The sequence below is a fragment of the Dreissena polymorpha genome, chromosome 6 (assembly GCF_020536995.1).
Source record: "Dreissena polymorpha isolate Duluth1 chromosome 6, UMN_Dpol_1.0, whole genome shotgun sequence".
In the NCBI taxonomy this organism is placed as follows: Eukaryota; Metazoa; Mollusca; class Bivalvia; order Myida; family Dreissenidae; genus Dreissena; species Dreissena polymorpha.
Window position 1 is genome coordinate 23,579,080 of NC_068360.1, and position 17,816 is coordinate 23,596,895.

A 17,816-nucleotide genomic window follows, 5' to 3' on the forward strand; every position below is an offset into this window, starting at 1 on the left:
TCTCCAACGGTAGATCAATAATCATAGAATTTTAGTAGTATATTAGGGTTCGGACAAAGAATGCCAGCTTGAAATCTGCTCTGTGACTTTTTCAGTTATGCAAATAATGGAAAAAAATATATAAGAGAGAATTATGTTTTAACATTGGCATATGTAAAGTTCAAAGGAATGAGAATGTACAAACATTTCTATTTGGTTTGTTATAACGTTTCGGTGAGATAATGTCACTTATGATACACTTGTATTCCATAAAGCATATAGCTACAGTCATACACACTTTACCTGTGTTCATATACCCTTATATATTTTTAAGTTTAACACACAAATGACCTGTTGAATCAAGATTGAGAAAATAGTAAAAACATGTGAACATGTTTACTTTGCAATTTTCTCTTTTGAGGACAGGTATGTTTTTTGTCATAAAATGCAAAAAAAGTCAAAACATGTATTCACATTTACACGACAATGCACTCTTTTGACTGGACCATTGTTTATTATGTTGTTATAGACTGGTAAACAGTCTGTTCTCAAACATTATTTTTTGCATTTTCCTTAGATATGTAAAATACAACTGTACATTTGAGTGTTGTATGTGCAATGCTTTAGCTTTTGAATGAAACAAATTTGTAACAGTGAGTTTGATTTGGGGATTCTGCTGTGCTTTCTTATCTCATTCTGTCAGTCATAGTTCGACTTGAATTCATATGAGCAGCGTTCTGAGGAAACTGGGCTTTATGCATGTGCGAAAGTGTCGTCCCAGATTAGCCTGTGCAGTCCGCACAGGCTAATTTGGGACGACACTTTCCGCTTTTATGGTATTTTTAGTTTCAAGGAAGTCCCTCCTTACAGAAAATCAAGTTAAGGCGTAAAGTGTCGTCCCTGATTATTCTGTGCGGACTGCACAGGCTAATCTGGGATGACACTTTACACACTTGCATTAAGCCCATTTTTTTCAGAACAAGGCTCATATGTTTCAGCTGATAAAATGTGAATCTCTGCGGGGTTTTAATTTATATAGGTGGATTTACATAAAAGTTATACCTCCAATGTTTGCAAAGATAAGGTAACATGAAAGTTTTTTTAACTGTGATTCCTCTAGATTACTGCATGCGTATGATGTAACAGAATGCATTTAAGTTCAATTAATCAATTTTAGTTCAAACATTGGTTTGAAGTCTGTCATGTAAATAATTTGATTCAAGTTTATTCAAGATACATACAACTTTTTGGGCTGACCTTCAGCGCACGAAACATACTAAAACAAGTGTGACAAGTAACAATTTTGCAGCAAAATTAAACACAATATGATGATTTAAAGTTGTGTTTTAGTAAGACAGTTGAGGTGTAATAGGCACTATTGAATGATTACTTGCAGTGTGTAACCAGAATATCTTATACTTAGTGTTAATGAAAACAATTGCACGTGTAAATTGCTATTATTTTATTGTGTAAACAGTAAAATGATTATAAATGAAAATGACTAGCTTAAAAATTACCAATAGTACATACTGTGGTACATGCATACAGGACCATGTCTTAAACAAAAGACAAATATGTTAATAATACTGGTCCTTTTGTTGTCATCTTATGTCCCTGTGGATATTTTAGCCTATTTCTAGGAAAACAGGGCTTAATTAATGCATGTTTGTAAAGTGTTGTCTCATATTAGCTATTGCAGTCTGCACAGGCTGATCAAAGACAACACTTTCAACCTTAACTGGATTTGATTTTTGATTAGAAGAGACTTTCTTTAAACACAATGTCTTATAAAAGCGGAAAGTGTAGACCCTTATTAGCCTATCCAGACTGCACAGGCTGATAATGGAAGACACTTAACCCTTTGCATGCTGGGAAATTTGTCATGTGCTAAAATGTCGTCTGCTGATTTTCTAGAATTAGCATTTTCTTCAAAAAAAATAAATAAAGAATACTATCAGACTAGCAAACAGTTTGGATCCTGATGAGACGCCACGTTCTGTGGCGTCTCATCTGGATCCAAACTGTTTGCAAAGGCCTTCAAAATTTGGTTCCAGCACTGAAAGAGTTAAAATGCATGAGTTATCCCAGATAGCTGCTCATTTTGTCTGTTTGGATTTGTCAGGGACTTTTATACACATTCACTTGTGCACCGTATGACATATTCGGAGTTTACAAGACTGACTAGAAGCAACCATGCTTTGAGAGTTCGCTTTGACCTGAACAAGCGAATCAGGTTTGCTTTGTCACATATGATCCCTTATTTTATCATTCGATTAGAGTAATACATGTGGCGGGTAGGTAGGTAGAGGGTAGTGTGCACTTTTTTTTCAAATACTAAGAAACAGGGCGACCTGATTCTATGGACATGGATAAAATTGTGTTCCTTTTGGTGAATTTGTGTAGAAAAGATATTTCCATTATTTATTTTTTAGTTCTCATTAATCATGCAATTATAAGATAACTTTCCACAAATGACTGCAATGAGGAGACACTTGTTTCCCTACCTAAAAGTTGAAGGTCACACTTTGAAGTAAAAGATCAAATCTAGCCATCAAACACCATGTCTGCACAGAAACTTTGTTATTCATTATGCACTTAAAAAATTGCTTACCACAAATGACTACCACAAGGAGAATGCGTATCACATGTTACTAGCGTCTACCTACCACAAGGGTCAAGGTCACAATTTGGTCAAATTTGGTAATAAAAGAGCTTCTCCGCCTTTAAAAGTGTTCATTCATGAAGCAATTTTAAAATAACTTTTCATAAATGGTGAGACAATATTATGCATGTTTCACCTGTCTCTAGATCATAAGGGTCAAGGTCATACAAATGTCAAATTTGGCAAACAATCAGCTTGCGCCTCATAAGTCTGATGTCTTAAGAACACAGTTTGTTTTGAAGTTAACATCTCTACTTGTTTTTAATAGAAGTCTCATGGGTCTCAACTTCAAGTATGAATTTTTATGCCCCCGGATCAAATGATTGGGGGTATATTGTTTTTGGCATGTCTGTCTGTCATTCTGTCACTCTTTCATTCTGTCCCAAAACTTTAACCTTGGTCATAACTTTCACAATATTGAAGATAGCAACTTGATATTTGGCATGCATGTGTATCTCAAGGAGCTGCACATTTTGAATGGTGAAAGGTCAAGGTCATCCTTCAAGGTCAAAGGTCAAATATATGGCTTCAAAGCGATGCAGTAGGGGGCACTGTGTTTCTGACAAACACATCTCTTGTTTAAAAAAGGATTCAAGTGAATTTGTAACTTTTTTTACAAAAAGCAATGGCAACTAGCAAGAATGTATTCAGCTTAATATTTACTGCGTGTTTAAAGGTAACTAAAATAATATGTCCTGTCTTAAAGTCTGTAAACAGAAGTATGGATTTTCTGTTGTGAAAATTTATTCCTTTAAATAGGAATGAAATACTAGTACTAAATAAACTATTTGGCATCGTCTAGGTGGCGTGGGTGATATTTCATTGTGTGTTATTGCTCTTTAATTCCTATTCTGTCAGACATTCCAAGAAGAAACGGGTAACATTCAGGTATATAACAATCCTCTACCACATGTATGGTACATATATACCCTTATTGCATTTCTGGTTTCTGATTATTATAGCCCTGCAAACAAAGTCGGTGCATGGGTTTACTGGAATCACTCTGTCAGTGGGTTGGTTGGTTGTTCGGTTGAGATAGTTTGGTCTGTCACAAAGTTTTGGATATTTAAATTATTTGTGTGTATAATCACACTATTAGTTGCAGAGTTATGTGCCCTTGAGCAATTTATGAAATGAAATGTTTGTCTTTGTATGCTACCAATGTGATGTAGGTAACGACACAATTTTATATTAATTTTTATAAAACTCAACTATTGGATCTGCTTGAAACAAGCCAATGCGGGGGTATTTGTGAGCTTCAATGACTTCTATAATGTATGTTTGCATTGCATTACATATATTGCCTTAAAATAGTCTCCTGATAGAATTCTTCTAGGTTCTATAAATCTTAATAGTAAAGTTGTATTTGCATTTTATGAGTTGTATTTTGTTTGTTGAGTTTTCAGTAATATTTGAACTTTAATTCAGTTGCAATTGTTTTAAATGTCATAATTATCACTATAACTTATTCTTGAAGAATGGAAGTTATAAAATAATGTGAACTACATTATTCCAGGCTAGCATACAAACATACTTAAAAAGAAAGCATGTTTATTTTCAAATTGTTAGAAATTACTTTAAATAATATTTTAGAACTCAAAGAAAAAAGTAGTTTTTTTGTTTGTTTTTTATATTACCAATATTGTTAAAGTTCTATTTGAGATAAAAAAAAAAAAAATTATTAAATTATAAGACACTGAAAACATTTTTCATTTGCAACCGTATTTTATTCTGTTTTTAGTGATCTAAATTTTCTCATGGTTATTGGTGGTTGAAAGCACACCTTGGTAGTGATATATATTATGTAAGCTTGAAATAGTAGTCACTAGTAGTTTAGTTCCAATATATCTAATATTAGAACTTAAAATGTATTTTTTTTTTACTTTACCTTTTAACAAAGTATGTTTTGGAAATAAAATGTATGAGATATTTGTCTTTTTGGCAAACTGTATGCAATAATGAAAACACTAGTATATTTTTTTAATTTGATGATAAAGTGATTCAATAGTTTTATTACTATCATCATGCATTTTGATGTGGTGGTGTGTTTGGCATATTGACAAGTAGACTGTAAGTTTTTAAGTATCATGAATATAAAATAAGTTCACAGGTATTAATATCATTACAAAAATGTTACTTTACAGATATTACTATAATAACAAGAAGGTTATTTTACAAGTATAAATATTATAACAATAAATGAAGTTGACAGGTATTAATATCATTACAAGAATGTTATATAGTTTACAGGTTTTTAAGACATTACAAGAATGCACGTTTTATATTCAGGTATTCATATCATGACAACAATCTTTAGTTTACAGGTATTATTGTAATTACAAGAATATACGTTTACAGGTATTAAAACCAAAGGAGATGTTAAACCATTATTTTTCTGATATTGTTGCAGTATGTTGGCTACTTCAAGCCTGTATGTGTCATTGAGTTGCAGAAAAATAATTGTTACCATTGAAAATAAGTCAAGATTCACATAATTGTAGTATCTAAGAGCTATTTGAATAAGTTTATGAAAAAAGTGTGATTATAATTTGTTTTATGATGTTGCCAAACGACACTTTCATTACTTTAATCCTATATTTGTCAATTTGCTGTCAAATTAATAAGATTGAGGTTGCCATGGTAATGAAGTATCACTTGTTTTTGTTGTTTAGGAAGCCGCTGTTTAAATACTGCTACCAGTGCGGTCGCTCTGTGTTTGTTCGTCTGGCTGCATGTACAAGATGCAAGGAGGTAGGTCAAGTTGTGTTATAACTATTGCGTTGTATTGTATTGTGTTCTTAAACACTTCATTTAGTATGTTTGTTTTTATTTAAGTTCTAAAACAGACATTATATTTTTGTTGCAATTTCACTGTAAATTTACAAGTTTAAGACATAACTTCACTTAATACATGTATTCACGATAAACAAGGCCTATGGATTGTATGGATACTAATTTTACTATGTTCAAAATGTACATTTGTTAAGTATTGGAATTGTGGAATTTTACTACTTTCTTATAAACCTCATTATCAGTCATCCCATACTGTCTTTTATCGGTGTACTTTTTTAGTCACTTACTGTCCATTGAATGTTTACTATAGCAGTCACTTACTGTCCACTATGATGTACTATTGCAGTTACTTACTGTCCAGTGCATGTTTACTATTGCAGTCACTTACTGCCAATAGCATGTTTGATATTGCAGTCAATTACTGTCCATTGCATGTTTACCATTGCAGTTAAATACTTTCCATGGCATGTTTACTACTGCAGTCAATTACTGCCCATTGCAGGTGTACTATTTCAGTATCTTACTGTCTATTGCAGGTGTATTATTGCAATCAATTACTGTCAATTTTACATGCACTATTTCATCCACTTGCTATCCATTGCATGTGAACTATTGCAATCACTCACCGTCCATTGCATGTGTACTATTGCAATCACTAACTGTCCATTAATGTGTATTATTTCAGTCACTTTTTTCCATGGCAGGTGTATTATTGCAATCATTTTTTGCCCATGGCAGATGTATTATTGCTATCATTTTCTGTCGATTGCATGTGTACTGATGCAATCACTTACTGTCACTGGCAGGTGTATTATTGCAGTCACTTCCATTGCATGTGTACTGATGCAATCACTAACTGCCCATTGCATGTGTACTATTGCAATCATTTACTGTCCATTGCATGTTTACTATTGCATTCACTTACTGCCCATTGCATGTGTACTATTGCAATCACTTACTGCCCATTGCATGTGTACTATTGCAATCACTTACTGTCCATTGGCAGGTGTACTACTGCAGTCATTTACATATATTGCATGTCTACTATTGCAATCACTAACTGTCCATTGCAGGTGTACATTTTCAGTCACTTACTGTCTATTGCATGTGTACTATTGCAGTCACTTTCTGTCCTCTAAGATGTACTATTGTAGTCACTAACTGTCCATTGCAGGTGTACTATTTCAGTCACTTACTGTCCATTGCATGGCACTATTGCAATCAGTTACTCACATTTTATGCGTACTATTGCAATCACTAACTGCCCATTGCAGGTGTACTATTTCAGTCACTTACAGTCCATTGCAGGACACTATTGCAATCAGTTACTCACATTTTATGCGTACTTTTGCAATCACTAACTGTCCATAGCAGGTGTACTATTGCAGTCACTTACTGTAAATTAAATGTATATTTTTGCAATCACTAACTGTCTATTGCAGATGTACTATTTCAGTCACTTATAATAGTGTTCATTTGCAAGTTTACTACTTACTGACTATTGCAGGTGTATTACTGTAGCAAGGTGTGCAAGCTGAAGGCATGGAACCTCAGACATAAAGAGGAGTGCATTCGCATAGGGGGTAAGTTATAAATTCTTGTCATGTTAAAAAGAATACTATGTTAGTTTCATTACGTACTTGGATTTATCCTACGAGTTAAAGAAAGGTTTACACGGCCGTGCCTCGACATGCAAGCTTTCCTGAGACAAGTTTGATTAAATCAAGTACACAATGACACACAATATTCTATTTATCCTGCAATATTGAATAAACAATTTTGGCAAAACAATCAACATATTAGTGTTAAATTGATAGAAGCAATGGCTGAAACAGATTTTATCAACTGATTTGAACCTTGCATAGTAATATCTTGATCACCTTGACATTTATTTCTGTTTCTAGGTCGATCACGTAGCTCCAGCCCCAAACAAAGAGGGGACAGCCCCACACCGGCCACCAACCCAGACAAAGGCAAGAAAACGACAGTGGCCGAACTGAACAAGGGGAAGAGAATCAATGTAGGTGATAAACAAGGGAAAGAGAATCAATGTTAGTGATAAACAAGGGGAAGATAATCAATGTAAGTGATAAACAAGGCAAAGAGAATCAATTTAAGTGAAAAATAAGGGAAAGAGTATCAATGTAAGTGTTAAACAAGGGGAAGAGTATCAAAGTAAGTGTTAAACAAGGGAAAGAGTATCAATGTAAGTGATAAACAAGGGAAAGGAAATCAATGTAAGTGTTTAACAGTGGAAAGAGAATTAATTTAAGTGTTAAACAAAATCAAAGAGAATCAATGTAAGTGTTAAACAAGGGAAAGAGTATCCATGTAAGTGCTTAACAAGGGAAAGAGTATCAATGTAAGTGTTAAACAAGGGAAAGAGAATCAATGTAAGTGATTAACAAGGAAAAGAGAATCAATGTAAGTGATAAACAAGGCAAAGGGAATCAATTTAAGTGATTAAGTGTTACACAAAGGAAAGAGAATCAATGTAGGTGTTGAACAAGGGAAAGAGTATCATTGTAAGTGTTAAACAATCGAAAGAGAGTAAATGTAAGTAAAACAAGGAAATGAGAATCAATTTAAGGATCTGCCTGTTGCCCAACATGTTTAACTCTTTCAGTGCGGTAACCGAATTTTGAAGGACTTTGCAAACAGTTTGGATCCAGATGAGACGCCACAAAACGTGGCGTCTCATCAGGATCCAAACTGTTTGCTATTCTGATGCTAATTTTAGTAATTCAGCAGATGACATTTTAGCAGACGACAAATTTCCCAGCATGCAAAGGGTTAAAGACAGACCATAATGAAGTGACCCTCACTCTGGGAATGCAGAGCTTACTGATTAATTCCTGTAGTTTTGGTTTTGTTTTCAGGAATCAGGAAACATTTTTGATACACTACCTGTTTATTGATTGTAAAAAAAGGATATATTTATTTTCTTCTTACCACACATACAACTTTGGTATGTATTGATAGCTCAAATATAACAAATTTGATAGATATTTATGTTGTTGTGAGGCCACACAATTGCAATTTCATAATTTTCACAAATGTTGCAAATATTGCTCTAGATGCAATTTATGTCAAACAAAAATGTGTTAAATGAGTTGTCCAAATTGCGCCAAAACATATCAGGTATGAATATAAAATTTCTCTAAATTTACACAGTACAAATCAAACTTTTGTTTTGACCTGTTTTGTTATTGGTTGAATCAAATATTGATGCTACCATCTTGGCCAATTGTTATTGCATTCAAGATATTTCTCCTTATTGAGGAGTAGTTATCTTTGTTTTCCAAGAATGTATTGTCTACTGCAAAAAAGTTCCGATTAACTGTAATTAATGCTTTCTCTTAACAAAAGACCAAAGCTTAAAAATATAATTAGTTAATTAAAAAATGAGTTGGTTGCATTCTGTCGCATAACATGTTATTAAATAATTTACAATAGGTTACAGTTTTAGTAATTCTGTGACCGAAACTGAAAAGGTTATAGTATAAAGAGTTTAGTTTGCTTGTGTTTGATGGTAAAATAAATGTGTATGCTGTTTCTTAATCGTTTAATACACACAATAGTAAAAAACAAAATTAAACAACATTAACTTGTGAAGTTGTTATATTAGTTTGTATATCAAAAGTATAGAAAATGTCCCCAAGTTTTCAAGAGCTCTGAGACGTTTGTCCCACCTTTCTTGATACCTTGTCATCACACTGTACATGAACATGTGTTCCCATACAGAGACTGTCTCTGTTGAAGTTTGTCTGTTCCCATTAAATTGATGTCAACATTCTGATAGCATGACTAAGAAATTAAGAACAGATTACTGCAAATACTTTTCATTTGCTCTGTGAAAAGGGGGTTTAAAGCTTGTGCGTAAAGTGTCGTCCCAAATTAGCACAGGCTAATCAGGGACGAATCCCTTTCCGCTTTTATGGTATTTTTTATTTTAAAGAAAGTCTCTTGTTAGCAAAAATCCAAATAAGGCGGAAAGTGTTGTCCCTGATTAGCCTGTGTGGACTGCACAGGCTTATCTGGGATGACGCTTTACACACATGCATTAAACTCCCTTTTCACAGAGCACATCCCATTTGTATTATTTGACGTAGTGGGCGTTTTAAATTACTGTGCATTTGTGTGCTTGTGGTCTATGTATTAGATTTGAATAGATATGAAATTAGTGGTTCTCTGGGAAAACATGTGGAATTCATGTGCGTAAAGTTCCGTGCCAGATTAGCCTGTGAAGGCTCAGGGATGATACTTTCCACTTTTATGGAATTTTCCGTTTAAAGGAAGTCTCTTTTAAGCAAAAGGAAAAAAATTCCAGTTAAGGTGGAAAGTGTTGTCCCTGATTAGCCTTTCCAGACTGCACAGGCTGATCTGGGACGACACGTTACGGACGTGCATTAAGCCCTGTTTTCCCAGGGCAAGGTTCCAATATTATGCATATATTTCATTAAAAAAAGACCAGCAACAGTTACAAAGTGCTTAACTTGTTTTTAGGCCGATGATGAAATGGGTAGTCTAGGTGGAATGCTCGAACAGCTTGGATTTGACATTGATAAAACTGGTACCCACTGTTGCTATAGTGAAGGTCATAATTGACATGTTAAACTAACAAAAGTGAACACGTGTATTTTTCTAAGATTACTGTGCTATGTAGTGGAGGAAGCGATAATTCATATTTAACCTGCTTTTTGTAATTAACGTATAACATAGAAATGTTCAATATGGTTATAAGTTTTAAGTTTAAGACTGTCTCTGACATATAGACAAGGCTTATTCCACCAGGGGCATCAGTGTTTATTGAACACAGCATCTTCTTGTCATGCAGAATTTCTGCTCAATAACCAGTAAAATGTATATGTTTATCAGTTTTTCATGAATGGCGTATAATATCTGCCAGGTTTGGTGTCAAAAAGGCATGATGGCTTCAAGGTTTATTCCAATCATTCTCACATGGAAATGACTTCTTAAAATGTTTGCAGGTACAGTCTGAGTTTTTGAAACAATGTTGACCTACATTTCCCCAGTTCCTGATGACCTACTAGTAGGCAGAGTAGGCAACTGCCTGTGGGCTTTTAGGGGCCCTACTAGACTGTGAGGAAAGAATATATACTTATTTGCTTAGCCTTATCTAATGACTCATCTTCTTCAATTCTTAATCTAATAATTATTATGTTGTAGTGGCATTCACTGTATTATCATGACAGTTTATGCTTATGAATGGACATTTTATGTCTTTCAAGCCTAGGCACTGGTAGGCTAATTTAAATGAGTGAAAACAACTGGGCACTGGTGTTGTTGTAGGCACTAAGGTTGACTAGGGGCCTGGGGCGTGGGCCCCAAAAGTTTCACTGCCTATGGGCCTCTGGGTGCTAATCAAACACTGCATTTACCGCGTCTTCCATAATCAATATTGTGATATGACAAGTCTTACAACAGGCCTTCAGAAATTGTTTGTTTCTAATCATATTTAAAACTATATTGGTAAAACCCTCAACGCTGCTATTGGAAATGGAGGATCCAACTTTGTTTTAGATGTGAAACATGCCCTTGTAAAAATTGGGGGTTTATTTAGTATAACTTATGTTCATTATTTTCCAGTCAGCAACAGTTTCAGAAAAATGTGCCTCATTTAGTCGGGAAGGATCTGCCCATCGTAAATCCTTGACCCCAGGTCATTCTATGGGCATAAAAGCCTTGACCTTTGACCTGTTAACTAAGAACAACAGGTCAAAAAAGGGGTCAAAAGGGGGTTCACTCACTGACTCCATAAAAAGCCATGCTTCAAAAAGTATTGAGGTGAACATTGGTGAAGTATATATTTCAGAGTTACTCCCCTTTAATATTTGCACACCATGGATAATGTTGTAGTTATATGCAATTTTCTTAAACGGACAGAACTCATAGTTTGCAGTGTTAACATATAAGTATGAACTAAATCATAAAATGTTGTAAACTATACATAGATAAATTTCCATACTAATTTATTTAAACATTGTATACGTTAACATTTTAGCTTTTGTTGTTTCTTTTTCAAACTTTTTTTACAGATCACAAAAAAAGTTTCAACTGAGTTGCTGATTTGTTCATTCTAAAAAAAAAAGTTCAGTCAAATTGATTTACTTTAAGCATGTGTTTTCATTCAAATTCAGGCGCACATTTTGGGAGTTGGGGATTTAATTATTGTTAATTAGGTAAGCGCTAGTGGCATTTATATGGTTGACAGCAACATTTACGGGATAAGAGTGTGGAAATGTTTCTATGCCTTTAACCACTGTTTCCTTCGTTTCAGCATTTTGCACCCAGCACCAAACATTAATTATAATATTGCAGCTTGGCTATATTAAATTAGTGTTTTACATTTTAATGCATTTCTCCAGTCAGTCAAATTTACTTTATGCAAACTTTGCAAAGTTATATTTTAACAAATGATGATTTTTTGCCATAATTGTGTGTACCGGTATTTGATTTCAAGCAAGTACATATTCACTTGAAATTTTTACAGCAAATTTTGTTTTCATGGACAACAATTTTTGAATAAACAGATCATTTAAAGTTACTCTTGCATAAACTTAACATTTACTAATTTCAGCCAATTTACATTGTTCACTTAAAAAGCAATTTTATACGGAGCTAAACCACTTGTTATTATTCTATATGTGTAATCAAATTGGGGCTATAAGTTTACCCTGCGACCCTCTGTCTGTGTTTCCTTTTGTAAGTGTTTCCTAGTGTCCATTTGGGCTGTGCTCTGTGATAAAGGGTTTTAATGCATGTGGGTAAAGTGTCATCCCAGATTAGCCTGTGCAGTCAGCACAGGCTTATCAGGGACAACACTTGACACTTATATTTTACGTTTCAAGAAAGTCTCTAATTGGCAAAAATCAAGTTTAGGTGGAGACTGTTGTCCCTGATTAGCCTGTGTGGACTGCACCGGCTAATCTGGGACACTTTATGCAAATGCATTAATCCCCTGTTTCACAGAGTACGGCTCATTTGAATCTGGATCATGTGCTAATTCAAAGAGCACCTAAGCAGTATGTTGATGAAACTTGGTATGTGGATAGACAGCCTTATAGGGGAGAATGTAGATTATTTAAGTTGTTTCATCTGACCAAAATTGTGGTTTTGCTATTGTTACAGAAATAATGGTATACTAAAATCTGCATCATGCCATTACTAAAAAGTACTTGAGCAAGGTTAATGAAACTTAAATAATTAGGTTAAAAAAGTGCTGTTTACAATTACAAATTATGTTACTCAGAGACTAAAGGGTGCTATGTTATTGATTGTGTTCAGAAGACTTTGTTTGATGTTCCAGCTAAATCTCCTTTCCACTGATAATATTTCAATGCATGTTTAGATAGCCTCATTTCTAATAAAAGGAAAATAATTTTTTTTTTTTTCACTGCAAATTATTTTGTTTTTAAGGAAAACATTTAACTATGTTAAATTTTGACACCTGGTGGGAATAGAATATTATACATAACTGTACACTCGGTAAGACAACAAACTACTTACTCAATTTACTTCATTGGCATCGCAAAATATTGCCTGTATAGAAAATATTTGCTTTGCAGCCCAAATGTTTTTATTTATTTGACTGATTTCAAATCATTATTTGTAAGTTTTGGGGTTGTTTGGATGTCAATCATACATGATTTGTGTAAAGTTTTTTTTTTATAACATTTATAACATTTGTTGACTGGGTTTTTTACATGCAGTGCATTGAGTTTGAACAAAGTGTCCTAATACAAAATTAAGTGTGCATTCCTTTACCGTGTGTGAAAAACTAAATTTTGTTTTCAAGTGTTATCTGAATTACTTGATGATGTTGTTTTCATGTTGTATTTTACTTTTACACGTATAGTTATCAAATGTATTTTTGATAATCTTTATCTTAGTTACATGGATACACAATTTAGCTTGTATATTTTGCACATTTTATACACTTTAAATGAGCCGTGTCATTTATGTGACATAATGTAATTTATGCCAACATTTTGGCATTTTTAAAGATTTGCATTGACTTTGATTTCTGGTAGATGTTTTTATATAGGTACCAACGTGATACTAAAATTATTGATTGCAAAGTATATGTAACTGGCTGATGAAACAAACCTATTTGACCTTCAGTCCATAATAAAACCTACTTTGATGGTTGTAAATTCATATAAGACCAAAAAATTGAAAAGTTTTTGCTTTTTGTCGTTTGCCTTGTCATATTGACTGTAGACCATATGTATTCAATCAACTGAGAATATCTACTCAACTGTCTATAAATATGTACTTTCTTGTATTTTTATGCCCCCCTTCGAAGAAGAGGGGGTATATTGCTTTGCACATGTCGGTCTGTCGGTCCGTCCACCAGGTGGTTTCTGGATGATAACTCAAGAACACATATGCCTAGGATCATGAAACTTGATAGGTAGATTGATCATGACTCGCAGATGACCCCTATAGATTTTAAGGTCACTAGGTCAAAGGTCAAGGTCACGGTGACCTGAAATAGTAAAATGGTTTCCGGGCGATAACTCAAGAACGCATACGCCTAAGAACATGAAACTTCATCGTTAGTTACATCATGACTCGCAGATGACCCCTATTGATTTTGAGGTCACTAGGTCAAAGGTCAAGGTCACGGTGACCCGAAATAGTAAAATGGTTTTCGGATGATAACTCAAGAACGCATACACATAGGATCATGAAACTTCATAGGTAGATTGATCATGACTCGCAGATGACCCCTATTGATTTTGAGGTCACAAGGTCAAAGGTCAAGGTCACGGTGACCCAAAATAGTAAAATGGTTTTCGGATGATTACTCAAGAACGCATATGCCTAGGATTATGAAACTTCATGGGTAGATTGATCATGACTCGCAGATGACCCCTATTGATTTTGAGGTCACTAGGTCAAAGGTCAAGGTCACGGTGACCCGAAATAGTAAAATGGTTTTTGGATGATAACTCAAGAACGCATATGCCTAGGATCATGAAACTAAATGGGTAGATTGATCATGACTCGCAGATGACCCCTATTGATTTTCAGGTCACTAGGTCAAAGGTCAAGGTCATAGTGACAAAAAACGTATTCACACAATGGCTGCCACTTCAACGGACAGCCCATATGGGGGGCATGCATGTTTTACAAACAGCCCTTGTTTTAATAGCTTTTGTTTTTCTTATGCTGGTAAATGTAAATATAGAAATAGATAAATATGAATCAAAAACACATTTCATTGATTTTTTTTCTTCACTTTTTCAGGTGGCAAATAAGGGTTCGAGTAAAGACAACAAAATAGAGGATGGCAAATATATTGACAACTATAGCTTTGTATGATGTCCTCTGTCTCTTATCAGACTAGTGTTAAATGACATGCCTTACTTCAGGTGTTTAGTTGTGTTTATCAAATTTATGTGTGCATTTCTATAATAATTGATTGTACACATACATGTATATTATGCACTTGCTTTTATTGCAATGCACCCTTATATTATTCAACATATTTCATATTTAAAAAATAATGAAAACAAATTAAAACTTAAAACAAATTTATACATTTATGACTTCCATATTTTGTATTATTTATTGGTACTGTATTATTATATTATTATTTTTTTACACTTGGGTAATACAGATAGTGATGTTATTATTATTGTATGATGGGTAAAAAGGCCGATATAAAAAGAATGCTGTATTTCTATGATGGTTTGTAATCAACATGCAAGTGTAGGAAACATGTGTTAACAATCATCTGCCAAATCAGAGAATGAGGACAATGATTAAATCTTGTATTATTCATGTATAAATTGTATCTATATTTTTGTTTTTCAAATGAAAGCATAATTATAGTTCCTATTATATAATTATTTATTTACAAATATTTAATTTTACAAAGAGTATTAACTTATTGTTTTATGACAATTTACACACATTAGTTACATTGTCAAGCTTGTGTAGAGCCCAATAAATGTTTGATATACTAGTTTATATGTAATATAATCTGATAAAACAAATATGCACATTTAATGTGGAATATATAATTTATATACTTATTAAATATTGTTGTTTTACACATGACATTTTACCTTTATTGTTTAAATTTTGTCCCCAAATAAGGATGCAAATTTGGGAAAAAATAACTTACTGAAGTAAGATATAAAAAAATATCCAATTGAAACATAAAAAGCAAAGAAAATGTTCTGATTTTCATATAAGAAAAAAAATGTATTAAACAAAATCACATTAAATAAATTTGCAGCAGATGCTTAGAAATTTCTCACCATTGAGTCCAGTCTGTCTTTTAAGCGATTTTGTTACATTTACTATATATGTGTACATTACATTTATTAAAAACTTAAACTTGTTGAGTTTATCATAATGAGAAGCCTTTATATAATCTTGCATTTAGCTTAGAGAAATATATTTTCACAATTACCTATATTATTATTTAATGTGATTTTCAATTGTGCATTCTGTTGTATTCAAATTGTTCTCCTGCTTTATCATTATGAAGGATACAACATCTTGCTTTTGTAAAAAAATGATCATGTATATAATCTTTTCAACTTTAAAAAATTCAAAAAAAATGTTACAAGTGACACTTAGAAAATTGTTAGTAATGGAAATATGGACAGCATTTTAAATCTTAGGACAAGAGCACCGCATAACGGGTGCCACGCTCGGCTGCAAAAGCTTGTTAGAATTTTTTTTTTTTTTAGAGGTCACAGTGACCTTGACCTTTGACCTAGTGACCCAAAATGGGCGTGGCGTGGAGAACTCATCAAGGTGCATCTACATACGAAGTTTCAAAGTTGTAGGTGGAAGCACTTTGATTTTAGAGCCAATGTAAAGGTTTTATCACGACGCCGTCAGACGGCGTATGATGAGCAGGCTATGTTAATACCTCAGGTTTTCTCCGAAAACAGCCTCGCTAAAAACTAAGATTTTGTTTTGTTTGAGATGCATTTTATCAGGGTTAAACTGTTGAATTACGAAGGGTATTCCTGCATGTCTATCTGTTATTGTTGTTGATATCATATATTTGAATTAATCTTATGCATCCAATAAATTGTGTTACTTATTATGGTAATTTCAAACTGTAGCACACATAAAATAGCAAACAACTGAGCCATTCTTCGAAAATAACAAATACAACCTTGCAATGACCAAAAAGCATTTTAGAATTACATTATTAAATGGTATATGAAATACAGAAATCTTTCTACACTTTTTTCTCATTTCACAAATATAAAAATTAAGAATTATATTTCCTCTATCATCACTTACCCGACTAATACGTGTTTCTACATGGCTCATTATATATGAGCTACACTATTGGAAAACTGGGCTTAATGTATGTGAATAAAATGTAGTTACAGATTACCCTGTGCAGTCTGCACAGGCTTAAGGGAAATTCTTTCTTCATAAATGGAATTGTTTTTACCCTGTCTGTTGTTTTTTTTGTTTGTGTGTTTGTTTGTTTGTTTGCCCCAACTTTAACATTTGCAATAACTTTTGCAATATTGAAGATAGCAACTTGATATCTGGCATGCATGTGTATCTCATAGAGCTGCACATTTTGAGTGATGAAAGGTCAAGATCATCCTTAAAGGTCAAAGGTCAAATATATAGCTTCAAAGCTGCGCAAAGGGGAACTTAGTGTTTCTGACAAACACATATCTTGTTTGTTTTAAGGCAGTTTCTTCTAAAAGATAATCCAGGCTAGGCGGTAAGAATTGTCCCTGATTAGTATGTGTGGGCTGCGCAGGCTAATCTGGTACTATACTTAACACACATGCATTAAGCCCAGTTTTCCCAGAGTAGGGCTCCTATAACAGTTTATAATGTCCAGTGTATATGGATCTCCTGAATACAAAGAACGAGAAATGGCTGTCCAATATTTAATGACACCTTCTTTTTAATATGTTTCGGTATTTGTTTTGTTTTCACTAGTTATTTCAATGTACTGTTACTATACTTAAAGCATGAGCATAAATGTGCTATGTATTTTTATTATCTACTATTGTTTTTTTTATCATAAATAATTGTTATGTGAACCTGTGATTGTTTGGTACTTTTTCTTTATGATGAAATATACTTTTTATTTGTATACCTTAAAGTGTTTGTTATGCTTAAACAAATGTTTTGAATCACCCCAAAGGAGGGGATTTTGAAATCAAACTGTGATCTTTCAGACCAAGGTCATTGTAACGTTTTAATTTAAGTCAAATAGCTAATAATACTTTGCAAGTTATTTTCTTTTTGCAACTGAAAATACGCTTTTACTGTAACATTTTCTACCAGAGAAAACAATACCCATACAATTTTTTTTACTTTGACCAGCATTGATTTTCTAATATATTTTTTT

General features: G+C 33.4%; 1 protein-coding gene across 7 annotated transcripts in view; it reads left to right on the top strand.

Moving 5' to 3' along the window:
* Positions 1-17,558, top strand: part of LOC127834115 (ankyrin repeat and MYND domain-containing protein 1-like) — a 51,840-nt gene extending 34,282 nt beyond the window's left edge. For 6 of the 7 annotated variants that reach the window (XM_052359734.1, XM_052359732.1, XM_052359735.1 and 3 more), the window contains 5 exons: positions 3,500-3,529; positions 5,314-5,392; positions 6,942-7,017; positions 7,339-7,454; positions 14,711-17,558. In XM_052359734.1, the coding sequence (XP_052215694.1) occupies positions 3,500-3,529; positions 5,314-5,392; positions 6,942-7,017; positions 7,339-7,454; positions 14,711-14,785 (376 nt within the window). In that variant the 3' untranslated portion in view covers positions 14,786-17,558. The remainder of the gene's footprint in view (positions 1-3,499; positions 3,530-5,313; positions 5,393-6,941; positions 7,018-7,338; positions 7,455-14,710) is intronic. The other variant, XM_052359731.1, reaches the window with a different exon arrangement.
* The last annotated feature ends 258 nt before the right edge of the window (positions 17,559-17,816 follow it).